Source organism: Molossus molossus, unplaced genomic scaffold, assembly GCF_014108415.1.
Source record: "Molossus molossus isolate mMolMol1 unplaced genomic scaffold, mMolMol1.p scaffold_m16_p_4, whole genome shotgun sequence".
In the NCBI taxonomy this organism is placed as follows: domain Eukaryota; kingdom Metazoa; phylum Chordata; class Mammalia; order Chiroptera; family Molossidae; genus Molossus; species Molossus molossus.
Window position 1 is genome coordinate 33756984 of NW_023425377.1, and position 12247 is coordinate 33769230.

Consider the following 12247-nt stretch of genomic DNA (forward strand, 5'->3'; position numbering starts at 1 on the left):
TGCTGATTACCTGCCTGCAGGGTACCTGGGCCAAGGTCTGTATTATTAACATGCTGGTGCCTGCCTGACCCTCCCCCACCTTGGCTGTCCTCCCCCACCTTGGCTGTTGTCAGCAGTGCCTGTCGCAAAGGGCTGCGGGTGGGCAGTCGGGGGCTGGGGCGGGCTGTGCGGTGACCTCCATCCATCCATCCATCTCTGGCACCTGGGAGGGAGTGGGAGCTGATGCTGCAATCAGGTCAGGCTGAAACGGCCTTGACTACAACAGACTCATGTGGCCATTACCACCTCCTTCTTTGTGACAGCAGAGCTAGGCTTAGTCTGGGAATAAAGGCTGGAGCCCCAAGCCAGAATCTCCCCACTGGGCCACCAACCCCATGTCTCTACTGGAGATGCTGTGCGTCTTGGCACTGTGAGGTGACCTTGTTTTTCTGCGAAGCACCCTGCCAAGTGCCCCACCCCATAACCTCTGGTTATGCTGCCCTTCTTTCTTGGGAACAGAGAAGCAAGGGCATTTGGCCAAGGTTATCCAGCAAGGCCACAGGACTGCGCGCGCACGCGCACACACACACACACACACACACTCACACAATGTGACTTTGACACATTGTGACCAAGAAGTGAAGAGAACCAATATGTCCAGACTCCCAGACCCCCTTTCCCTTCCATTGAAGCTGATTCTTCCAAGGCAGCCTGCTGCAAGGGTCTGGTAGCCAAGATCCAAGTTCTAATCAAGACTCTGCTACCCTCTTGCTCTGTGACCTGGGCATGTCACGTACTCTCTATGGGTTTGTTTCTCACCTGTAAAATAGGCAATAATCCCTATCCTGATGACTTTCTGGAGCCAAAGAAGCCAACTTACTTGACAAATTAAAACTATCCCAGACTGAAGACAGCCTCCAACTAGCCTTGAGCCAAGGAGAAGTACCCATACAGAGAGCTTAGCTCCTGGCCCATAATCACCCAGAATACTACAGGAGCTTTCCTGCTTCCTGCTTCCTATACAACATGACCGACCACAGCAAGCTCATAGCAGAGGGTCAAAGGCCCAGTCTAGAGTGTTGAGTCAGGCTCAGGGCATGAGGCAGGGGCCCCAGTCCAGGATAAGGGCAGCAAGGGACTAGGTCAGGCCGATCCCTGATCCCTGCTGCTGTGGGGAGGAGGGGGCGCCTGGCAAGCACTGGGCAGGCTGGGGTGGGGGAGGCCTTTGGCGGCCACAGAGAACAAAGAGGCTGAGGTTGCCAGGATATTCTGTGGAGCTGAAGCCCTGTGGTGGGGCTGGGAGAGGGGCCGTGGTGGCCGTGGGAACTGTGCCTGCTGCCCCCACGCCAGCTCTCCCACCCAGACTGGGCCTCAGAGCCAGGCTGGGGGTAACAGGGCTGCCAGGTTCCCCTACTCTGTCCCCAGAGTTGCATGGCTGTCAGGGAAGAGAGCCAGGAAATGCTGTAGACAAAGACACGAAAGGCACATAGTATCAGTGTCACTGAGGGTCACAGGTGCACACTGACACACAGTGTCATGAGCACACACTCAGAGCAGTATCACAGGGTCACAGGCCAACATCACACAATCACATAGACTCCCTGATGTCCCAGGGCCACATCCATGATGGTCTCTCAGACACAATGTCACAAACCATATAGAATGATCCAGTATCTGTCATAGGGTCATGCATGCCATACTTTATCAATGTTGCATATCCAATGTCACACATATAAAATCACTCAATGTCACACATTCAGTCTGTCACAGAATTGTATAATGTGACAGGATTACACATGCAATGTCACAGAATATCCCAGTGTGGCTGCTGACATCATATACTAAACCATAGCCACAAGAGGTCTCACATCATAGTCTACCACACACTGTCACAGACCCATTTTCATGTCACACACAGCCACATTGTTGCACAAGGCCTCACATGGTTGTCAGGACCTTGAAGCATCTCTCTCTCTCTCTCTCTCTCTCACACACACACACACACGCACGCGCACACACACACTTAGCTGCATGGAGGCTGGGTTTGTCTCCAGCTCCGTGTGCACCTCCAACCTCACACACATTCCCTGCCACCCAGGTGAAGGCTCCTGGGTCACCAGGAGGTCAGGCTCCCAAGTGTAGCAGAGTGGAGCTGCGGGCACCTCCCCAGGAGGGGAATTGGGCATACTTCACAGGGGAGCCGCCTCAAAGTACTTTTGTCAGACAGAACAGCAAGGGTGAGCCTGCAACAGAAAGAGAGAGGTGCAAGATACAGAGACGCAGAGACATGGACACGTAGAGACACAGAAGAGTCAGAGACTATCAGGAGTAAGCCAGAGAAATAGGCAGAGACAGAGAGGGCTGGGGCTTGCTGGGGGAAGTGGTGGCAGGTGGGAGGTGGGGGGGCTCGGTGTTTAGGGAAGCCACACACCCTGAGTGGAATGTGGGGGACACCTTGGTGAGATTTAAGTGAATAGTTTTAAAATAGTACCACCAGCCCTGGCCAATGTGGCCTAGTTGGTTGAGCATCATTCCGTGCACCAAAAGGTGGCCAGTCAGGGCACATGCCCATATTGCAGGTTCGGTCCCTGGTCGGGGTACACACAGGAGGCAACTGATAGATGTTTCTCCTTCTCCCCTCTTCTCTCTCTAAAACCATTAAAAACATATCTCTAAAAAATAAAATAAAAATAAAATAGCAACGCCAGCTGCCATTGACCAAGTGCTTAAGGTGAGCCAGGCCCTTCCCTAGAGTAATCTCATTTCATCCGCAAGCAACTTTATGGGAGAGAGACTATTACTGTCCCCGTTTCCCAGATGAGGTAGCTGAGGTTTCATCATGTGTTCAGCCTCACAGCTATTCCCACCCCCTGCCTGGGCCTCCTTCAGAGGGGCTGGCTTACCATTTTCACAAAGGAGAGCCCAAGAGGCTGAAGTTGGAAGAGGTAAGGGTCTTCAAGGTTAGGGCTTCTCTGTAGTGAGGGGTGGGGGGCTGCCCAGGAGCTATGGCTGGGCTTTAAGTTGGCACACTACAAGGTACAGACTGGCTGAGTCACGGCACACCCCCCTTGGGGCTGGCACCAGAGCCCGTCCACCCCACACCTAAGGGCTGGCCCCGGCCATCTGCGGCTTTTGTGTTGCCAGCAGCTAGGTGGGGGCAGGCAGGGGCCTCCTGCCTGGGTGCCCCCTGCTGGCCAGGCTTCCCACCCCCACAACTCCAAGGAGGATCCTCTCTACCCCCTTGAGATTCTGAGGTGCTGCAGTTTGCCTTGTGTAGGGGGTGAGGGTGCCCTGCTGCAACACCTCCTCCTTCTCTCCGCTGGACGCCCCCTTCGGCAGAGCCGCCTGGAGAGATCACAGGCAGCCACATGAAAGGGAATTTTTCCCAGGCAGAGATGGAGTTGAAAGCTGCCTCCCACCTCCCCCGCCTGCCCCCGCTGTGCCAGGCCAGGCTGCTGAGCTTCTGGTGCTGGAAAGGAGCTTGTGACACAAGGGAAGGGGTTGAGGGTCAGAACCCCCATCCGACATGGCTACTTTTCCCCCTCCCTGAAACAATGACAGAGACGTCCTATCCCCCCCACCTCTCTGACCACTCAGATTCAGAAGTTGCCGCTTCCATCATCCCAAAAGCCCTCACCCACCTGAAGCCAGGTCCAACACCTTCAAGTCCTTCCTCAAGTCTAGCCTGTCTCTGGCAGGCTCAAAGCAGTGGAGTGGGAAGAATGCCTCCTTGTCAAGTGGATGATAGGCCTTGCCCTACAGGCTAGCCTCTGATGTGCAGGGAGCTGGGGGTATGCAGCAGCTACCCCCTTCTTGTGCAGGCTGCCCTGGTCTAGACCATGTGGCTCTGTGGATGATTTCCCCAGTCATCGGGCCTCTTGAGGTCCCAAACTTGTGCCAACAAACTTTCTGGGGGTGGGGACAGTCAAGAGACAAAGCAAAGGAGCCCCTAGGCTCCAGTCCAATTGCCCTCAGGCCTAAGGAGGGGTATGTGGGGGGTCTGTGTGTGTGTGCTGGTTACAGCCAGGTCCTCATGAACCTGGGCTAAAACTGCTCCCTGGGCACTCACTTCAGTGGTTGGGGAGCACTAGATCCCTGCATGTAAGACATAAGAACCTGAACAGGCAGCTCAGGCCCCACCCCCAGGACTGCTGGCTGCTTTGCACTGATCAGGTGCTGTTGGCTGTAGGTGAACAGAGAAAGTGGCCCCAAGAGGTTCACGTTCTGGGGCAGGGGTACAATCAGGCAGCTGAGGTGCTCTAGTACCAGCCACTGCCAGATAACAGCACTTCCATCCTGTCATCTAGGCTGGCTGCTCCTGCTTATCCCCCTTGTGGATCCAGAGGGCCTCACTTCCCAAAAGACCCCCACTCCAAATGTCCCTGGGTGATTCTTCTTCCTTCCCAAGGTGGTCCCAGACAGCCCCTGCCCAGCAACAGCCCCCAAACCAGAGAGCAAGAAGCCAGCGGTGCTTCGTGACACAAACATGCATTCGTTTTATTCACAAAACAGCCTGGTTTCCTAAAACAATACAAACAGCATGTTCATCAGCAGGAAGCTGGCCATGGGCAAGGGGGCCCAGGCCAAGGGGGACCCCCTGGGCACCCACCCCCACTGGCAGGGGACCACGCGAAGAAGCCCTTTCTTCTGTCGCCATCAGCCAGGCTGGAAAAAAAGGACTTATTTTCTCTAAGGGAAGTAGCCATGATCATGATCATAACTATCGAGGCATGGGCTCCCCAGGTCTCAATGAATAAACAAACAGAACTTTCATTTTTGCAAAATCATTGTTGGGGTGGGGATCCCATTGTGGGGACTGTGGGTGTAGCACGCCTTGGCTTGGGCCCAGGGGTGGGGGAGGCTGCTCCCTCCACCTCTGTGAGCTCCTCAAGGCAGCTCTGCCCACGTGGATGGATACAGAGGGGCTTCAACACGGCGCCATCAACATTCTCTTTATAAACGTGAGTGGGTTCTCCAGGCAAACTATGCACTATTTCATGGTCAGAAAGAATCAAAGGAAGTTTAAATGAGGGTGGAGTTAAACTGTGCTAAATTACAGTAGTGCTTATTAGTAACTAGATTTCAAAAGGTTACAGAAAATTTACATTCTCTACACAAAACTGCATCTCCTGCACAGACAACATCGACATCGACACAGGAAGGAAACTGATTGTCCATTCTTTGCCCAGGAATTCTTGGTACTTTATAGATTTGTCTTTACCTCTTTTTTTTGTTGTTGTTGTTCTTCCGAAAAAGCCATTAATTTTTTTTTTCCTTTTCTTTTTCTTTTTATACTAGGGACGTGGAGATGTTAAAACGACAACAAAAAATATATATATAAAAACAGGAATGAAATCTGTGAGAGAATATTTTTGGTTCTAAAGATGGGTGCATCCGTTTGTCTTCGCCCGAATCCCTTGCCGGAGACCACGCGAGCAGTGACATTGCACGGAGAGGGCAGCTTTGGGTTCCCGCCGCCGTCACTGAAACCACCGGAAGGCGGCTCCCGTCGGAAGCATCACCTTCTGGCGGGGGCGGGAGACAAAAACAAGGAGAGAGTTCAGTCAGGGTCCAGCTGGGTCTGATGCAAAGATGTTCCCCGTGGACGGCCTCATGGTGGAGGGATGGGCATGAGTAAAGGCAGCCACCCAGTGGAGTTCCTGCCATCCTGGCCGGGCCAGAGAAGGAGCCTTGACCCACTGGGTCATTGAAGGGCCTGGAGCACCCTGAGGCCTCCTGAGCCACTGTGCCCAGGAATCCTCCTTCCAGACAGAAACACCCCTTCCCCTGGTCCAAAGGCCACAAGCGCCAGGCGGCTGTGGTACGTCTGGGAGCTGTGTGCACGTTTCTGTCGAGAGAACATGTAAGCGTGTGCACTAGGCACCTACATGGATGTACACACACCTTGAGCTCTGCTACAGCGCGTGTTTAGAGCTGTGGTGGGGAGGAAGGATACTTGCTGTGTTTATTAAGAGGCTACGTCTATGTGCACTGGGCAGGGGTGTGTGTGTGTGTACAATAGAGTGGGTGCCTTTGTGTGTATATAGGTATGTTCTCTAGGCAGGAGAGCAGATATATGAGGTTTGGGGCTCGGGGTGGGTAACCACAGCTGAGATGCCATTATTGTTCTCCAACCATTCTGGACATCTGCATCAAGCCCACTCATAGAGGGGTGGAGACGGGGCAGGGACAAAGGCAGAAAAGATGCTTTTGTACCCAGGCCTGGCACCAAAGCTAGGCTGCCACAGCTGGGAGCACAGGGACAGCCCAGCCACTAGGTGGCTAGAAAGAAATATGGGAACTGTTTGGCCTTCTTTAAGCCAATCCCATAGTGCACAGGCCTTATCCGCACCCTAATTCTAGGGCCATAGGATCCCTGGTCATTAGCTGTGCAACCAGACTGATCTTGGGGACTCAAGGCACCCCAAATCTGTCAACGAGGTGCCTAGACCCAGGGTTTTTCAACATTGACAGCAGGGCTGTCAACATTGGAGCTGCTCTGTCCTTGAGTGGCCTGGGGGGAAGACTGCGCTCTGAAGGGACAAGTGAAAGGGTGACCTTTCGAAGCCATAGGGTCCACAGGACAGAATGTCAAATGGGACAAGGGAGAGTCCCAGAATCTTAGGTCACAGACAGGAAGCTTTAGGTCACGTCTAAAATTTTGAAACTTAAGGTGTGTATGGGAATCTCAATACCTGACCCAGAACTCCAGGAGGATGTTCAGGGTGGGGGTGGGGGTGGGGGGGCGCTGGCTGGCTGGGAATGCTAGGCCCCTGCCTGGAGTGTTATGCTTGCCTTGCAAACTACAACCAAAAAGGATGTCAGGACGTGGCTCTGATTTCTGGGGCAGTGAACTAGTGTCAAAGGATGGCCTAGAACCCCAAAGCTGGGGTTCACCCAGACCCTCACCCAGGCAGGAAAGGTGGGGTTGGAGTGAGTTTGGACTGCCAAACAGACGCAAGAGCCCACACACCTCCCTCTAAGGCGCCGTTACCTCCAGAGCAGCGGAAGGCTTCTTTTTGAGTTCCTCACATTTTCTGAATTTGCAAATCTGATGGCCAGTCTTTCGGTTCCTACAACTGCTACACTGCTCGCAGTTGATGCGCCGCCGGCAGGGCGGGCACATGCCGCAGCGTTTCCGCTTCTTCTTGCCCGAGCTGATGGCTGAGGCCAGCTCGCCCTGCATGGGGTACTCAGCCAGGCCCGCCATGTGCAGTGCGCTCTCAGCTAGGAACACACCCGCTGGGGTCATGATGAAGAGGCCTGGGTTGATGGGGAAGGCGCCCAGGTAGGGGAAGTCGGACTGGCCATTGAGGGCTTCGGCGCCTGCCACTGCCTCCATGTCAGGCAGGCCCGCACCCGCCTCGCTCATCAGCGGTAGGTGCTCCTGCACCACGCGCTTCAGCATCTCCGTGGACTGCGCGAATTGCTGCAGCGTCAGCTGTCCTTCAGCTGCCAGCTCCGTGGCCCGCTCAGCCTTGCTCAGCAGGCTGGCCACAGCACCACTTTTGTGCTTTGAGGTAGGGTTGCTTTTGTCCACAGCCATGGCTGCTGCCAGGTCGTGCCCATTGGCCAACAGGGAGGCAGCGGCTGCAGCTGCAGCAGCCTTTTCAGCAGACTCCCCACCCATCATGCTGCCGCCGCCACTGCCGCCACTGCCCCCAAAGGAAGAGTAGTGGGAGAGAGGGCGGGAGCGGCGCAGGCTCTTGTTGAGGGGTTCGCTGATGATGCCGCTTTTGTTCCGACGTTCGGGGGGTGGTGCATCATCTGCCACTGAGGCTGGTGCAGCAGTGGCCACCGCTGCACTCTTGTCAGCCACTCCCGCCTTTGGGCCACTGCCACTGCTGCCATTGGTGTTGTTACTACTGCCGCTGGTGTCCTGGGAGCCACTGCTGAGGCTCGACATGGTGGGGCCGAGGCCCAGAACCCGACGCTGGGGGAGCCTGCCAACTACGGGGGTTCCTCAGACAAGTGCCGGGCCCTGCTGCCCACAACAGTGATGCCTGGTGGGCCTCGATGCTCAGGGCAGGCACATGGTCAGGTGTCCACGTGGAAGTGTCTTCACTCTGTTAGGAAAAGAGGATACGGGGTCAGGGCAGTGGTAAACATCTCCTCTACCACCAATAACTGTACTGCCATTATAACCACCACAAGCTGACTAGGTATTTAGTAAGTGCCAGCCTCCTAGCCCCTCAACCCCAGTTAGGATTTTTTTTTTAAATCCTCACTTCGAGGACATTTTTTCATTTTTTTGTTCAGATAGAGCAGGAGGGAGAGAGAGGAAGAGAGAGAGAGAGAAACATCGACATGAAAGGGACACATCGAGTGGCTGCCACCCGCACAGCCCAACAAGGGCCGGGGACAAACTGCCCAGTTAGGATTTTTTTATTTGTACTATCTCGGTTAAGACTCACAAGAACCCTACAAAGTAGTGACTAGTAATACTCTATTTTATAGATGAGGAAGAAAATGTTTAAGAGAACTGACTAGCTCATGGATATGTCAAGTGGTTCAGCCCGCTCTCCACAGCCAGAACTGCCTTGCTAGGGTCTGGGAGACCTGATGGAGGTAGGCAGTCCTTCCTGGGCTGAGAGTAGGAGAGAGCTGGAGATGTTTATTAACCTTGGGGAGGGTTATAAAGTCATCTTCTGCTTCCTAATCGTCCTTCCCTGACCCAACTATGGAGAAGAGAAGTTGGAAGAGTTCTGAAAGGTAGACCAACAGAAGGTGTAGAACAAAAAGTGTGGGAAGCCCCTGGATTCTCATTGGATATTCCTATCTCAAGGTTCTGGCAAGTCCTGCAGATAAAGGAAACAGTTTGCTATGGTTTAACAGAGTTTGCCAACTAGAGCTCAGAAACGTTATTTCAAGGAGCATGTATCCTCCCGCCACAGGGCAGGCAGGATACTATGCCAGAGGACAAGCCTTCACTTGCAAGAAAGGGGGACATACTTGTGCACACATCAGCATACAATCCCTTCTCACTCTCAAACCTCAGACCCCATTCGTCTCTACTCAGGCCTCACTGCTGTGTTCCGGCCTGGCTCCCGGATGACCTGGGCTGTGGGCAGGCGGGACCTCTGGCTGGTGCAAGTTGGAACTGAGTAGGTGTGACCCTTCCCAGGGCAGAGCCTGTTCTGCTCAGGCCCTAAGACTACGGCACATGAGCAGCCAGGCTCGTTGGCCAGGAGCTCTGGGAGGAACTGTTCCAGATGGAGTGGAGTGGCAGTTTCCTCATCAGCCCTGGCTCTCTAGCATTCTTTCCCTGTCTGCTTGCCTTGGCCCAGCAACTCCCAGGAAAGAGGCGGGAGGACAGGGCTCAGCCTGAGCAGCTGGAAGTTCAAGGGGGAGGCATACATCTGGCTGGGCTTGTCCCGCCCTGGGCTTGGGGGCGGCACACACTGCATCTTTGTCCCCAAGCAACCCCACCACCCCCCAATCATAGGACTCAGCCTGTCCCAGGAGGTCATCTAGTCCAACCCTCTGCACTTACAGGGAGGGGGGTGGAAATAGAGGCCCCAAGCAGGCAGGGCCCCTGCCCCAAGACTGCTAAGAAATAGTAACACAGAGCAAGTGTAGGAGAGGGAAACTGTCTCCAGGGTGAGGCAAATGGCAGACGTCAGCAGAAAGCCAGACACTCCTTGCCCTGCCCCAATGGGCACCAGCCCACCTAGGTTCCTTCCTAGTGAGAGTAGATGAATGGTGGGGAAGAGCTGGGCAAGCTGGCAGATTCCACGAGGACAAACCCAGGAGGGCCTGTCCAGGCTGGGCTTCAGATATCACAGACGTCAGAGTTGTAGTAAGAGGAAGAGGGTCATATATCTCCAAGGATAGCTTTGCTCCACCCTACCTCCTAAGGGCCAAGCCCAGGCTAGCTCTTCGGCCTCTCTCTTCAGAGATCAGTATCCCTCCAGGCACCCGTGATCCTGGCTAGGTGTTAGGGACTAGGGCCAGTGAGATCAAGCCCAGAGACCATCACCCCAAGTCAACTCACCCAGCCCCTGCCCATCTGAGCTCAACTACCCAGCCCTGGACTACATTCCTAGCAGCCCCAGACAGGAGAAGGCAGGCGCCCGAGGGTTGGAGAGCTGGGGAGGGGAGCAGTCTGCGCCCTAGCCCCTGTGCGCATCCCCCGCCTCTGAGGCCTGCTGGCTGGTGGCAGAAATCGATAGCGGCATTAACTCTGCTCTTGCTCTACTCCCCCCTCCCTCCTCCCAGCTCCAGGATCTGGCTCTGTGTGCGGGGCTGGCAGGTCAATTAGAAGTCAGCTCCCTCCGACACAGCCCAGCCTGCGTTCAGGGCTGGCGCTCTGGCTGAACCTCCCTGCTTTGTCTCCATTCTGAGTCTCTCGTGGTGGGGACCAAACCTCATGTTCTGTTCACTCCTGGCCCTCTCTTTGAATCTTCCATTTTTCTGTCCTTCCTTGGAGATTACCCTCTCCCAGCCCCCCAGGTCCTGGGACATGCTGAGCTCAGGACCAGAGGACGTGATATGTCACCGAACAGGTGCTGCAGGCAGAACACTGTGGTTTCTTAGCCACAGAAATTGAGGGTAGGGGGCACACAAGGGAGACTGGTATGCAGGGTAACTGTCCTCAAACCCTAGAGTGGGCAGATACCAACATTCAGTCCCCAAATCCAGGTCCCTTAGATGTTCCAAATCTGCCCCTACACCTGGCACATCTTCTCCTTCAGATTCTGGAAAAAGCTGATGCCCTGGTCCCAGTGGACCCCTGACCACAAGACCCGTTCACCCTACTCATAGAACAGGAGGACATAAGAGAAGACCATCTCCTAGGCCCCAGCCTTCTACTGCAGGGCACACAGCAACCCTTCCCAGGCCAGGAAGGGCCTGGCAGTGCCAAGGCAGCAGGGGAGGAGCTGGGGCTGCGTTGAAGCGGAGCGGGAATGAGCGGGAGGGAAAGCTGGCGGGCAGGCGGGCGGCGGCGGGCGCATCCATCATCGGCCCTGCCAGGAACGCATCCAGCCCCCAAAAAGAAATACTGCGCCTGAGGAGGGACAACAAAGGGCTCCGTTTCATCAGCAATGTGGAGCCAGCGCCCCGCCGCCCCGCCAGGCGCGGTCAGCCCACAAAGGACCCCTTTGTCCATGCAGGAGCCGGGCCGGCCGGGAGCTGGGACCAGGGGCTGCCGGGCGGGACAGAGCCCAGGGGGTGGGGGTGAGTGGGTGAGGGGGAAACTGGTCTTAGAGAGCTGGGGGGCAAAGGGGGATACGGGGGCAGAAGAACACAGACAGGTGGTGGGAACAGAGGATCATGAGACAGAGAACCAAGGGGTGAGTCAGAGAAAGGGGGACTCGGAAAGGAAAGGGAAAAGGGTCAAGGCTAGAGGACAGCATCATGGGAAGTAGAGTCTGAGGGACCAGGTTCAAAGAGACCCAGGGTACCAACTGGGTCCGAGAGACATGGAAACAGAGCCCTGGGGAGAGAATCCCAGACTCAGAGACCTGGGGACCAAGAGGAAGCAGTTGAACACACACGTAGGAGAGGAAGGCAGAGGGGGAGGTTTGGGGGAGACCAGATGAAACCCACCTCCTTAGAGCCCCAGCCCACTCCACTCTGGCCAGAGGCCCTAGGGCCCAACTTCTTATGGGTTCATATTCACTGGCTAGATTGGGAAGAGAGGGAAAGTCAAAGCTGTGGCCACTCTCCTGTCAGTGGGGCCACCCCTGTCTCTACCCAGACCCTGGTCAGCCCCAGAAGGTGTAGACCCTGCCCTTCTCTAACCAGATCTCACCACCAAGTGATGCTCAGGCTTTCTTAACTAACTAACCCTACCAGAGAGTGCTGAGCACCACTGTGTTCCACGCCCCATGCTCTTATGCTTTACATTCTTCTCTCCCTCCTTGACTCCTCCCCAGAACCTGGGAAATAGGAACTATTAACCAATTTTAGAGATGAGGAAATGAAGGCTGAGAGAGGTTGGAGCTGTCAGGACAAAGTCAAACAGTTGATGCTGTTTGGGGTAGAACTTGAACCCAGAGCTCAGGTGTTAGTTGCCACCCTAATCTGGTGACTGCCTTTACTCACCTGGGCAACTGACAGACTAGCCCAGAGCAAGGTGACCCAGCTACCCTGAGACTGCCGCCACCTCCCAGAGTTGTTACCGTGCCTGTCACCTATACATGGCTGGGTGCCAGCTGTCACAGACCCCAGGGGAGTACCCCCACCTGGGGAGCTTAGAAATACCCAGGCAGGAACCCAGAATGCTGGGCCAGTGACATCATAATGCCAGCTGACAATGAGGTCA

General features: G+C 55.1%; 1 protein-coding gene across 3 annotated transcripts in view; it reads right to left on the reverse strand.

Moving 5' to 3' along the window:
- Positions 1-4451: 4451 nt before the first annotated feature.
- The window catches only part of CXXC5 (CXXC finger protein 5), a 34316-nt gene continuing 26520 nt past the window's right edge, over positions 4452-12247 (reverse strand). For all 3 annotated transcript variants that reach the window (XM_036241398.1, XM_036241400.1, XM_036241399.1), the window contains exons 2-3: positions 6974-8045; positions 4452-5504 (exon numbers count right to left, since the gene is read on the reverse strand). In XM_036241398.1, coding sequence (XP_036097291.1) covers positions 5460-5504; positions 6974-7885 — 957 coding nt within the window. In that variant the 5' untranslated portion in view covers positions 7886-8045 and the 3' untranslated portion in view covers positions 4452-5459. The remainder of the gene's footprint in view (positions 5505-6973; positions 8046-12247) is intronic.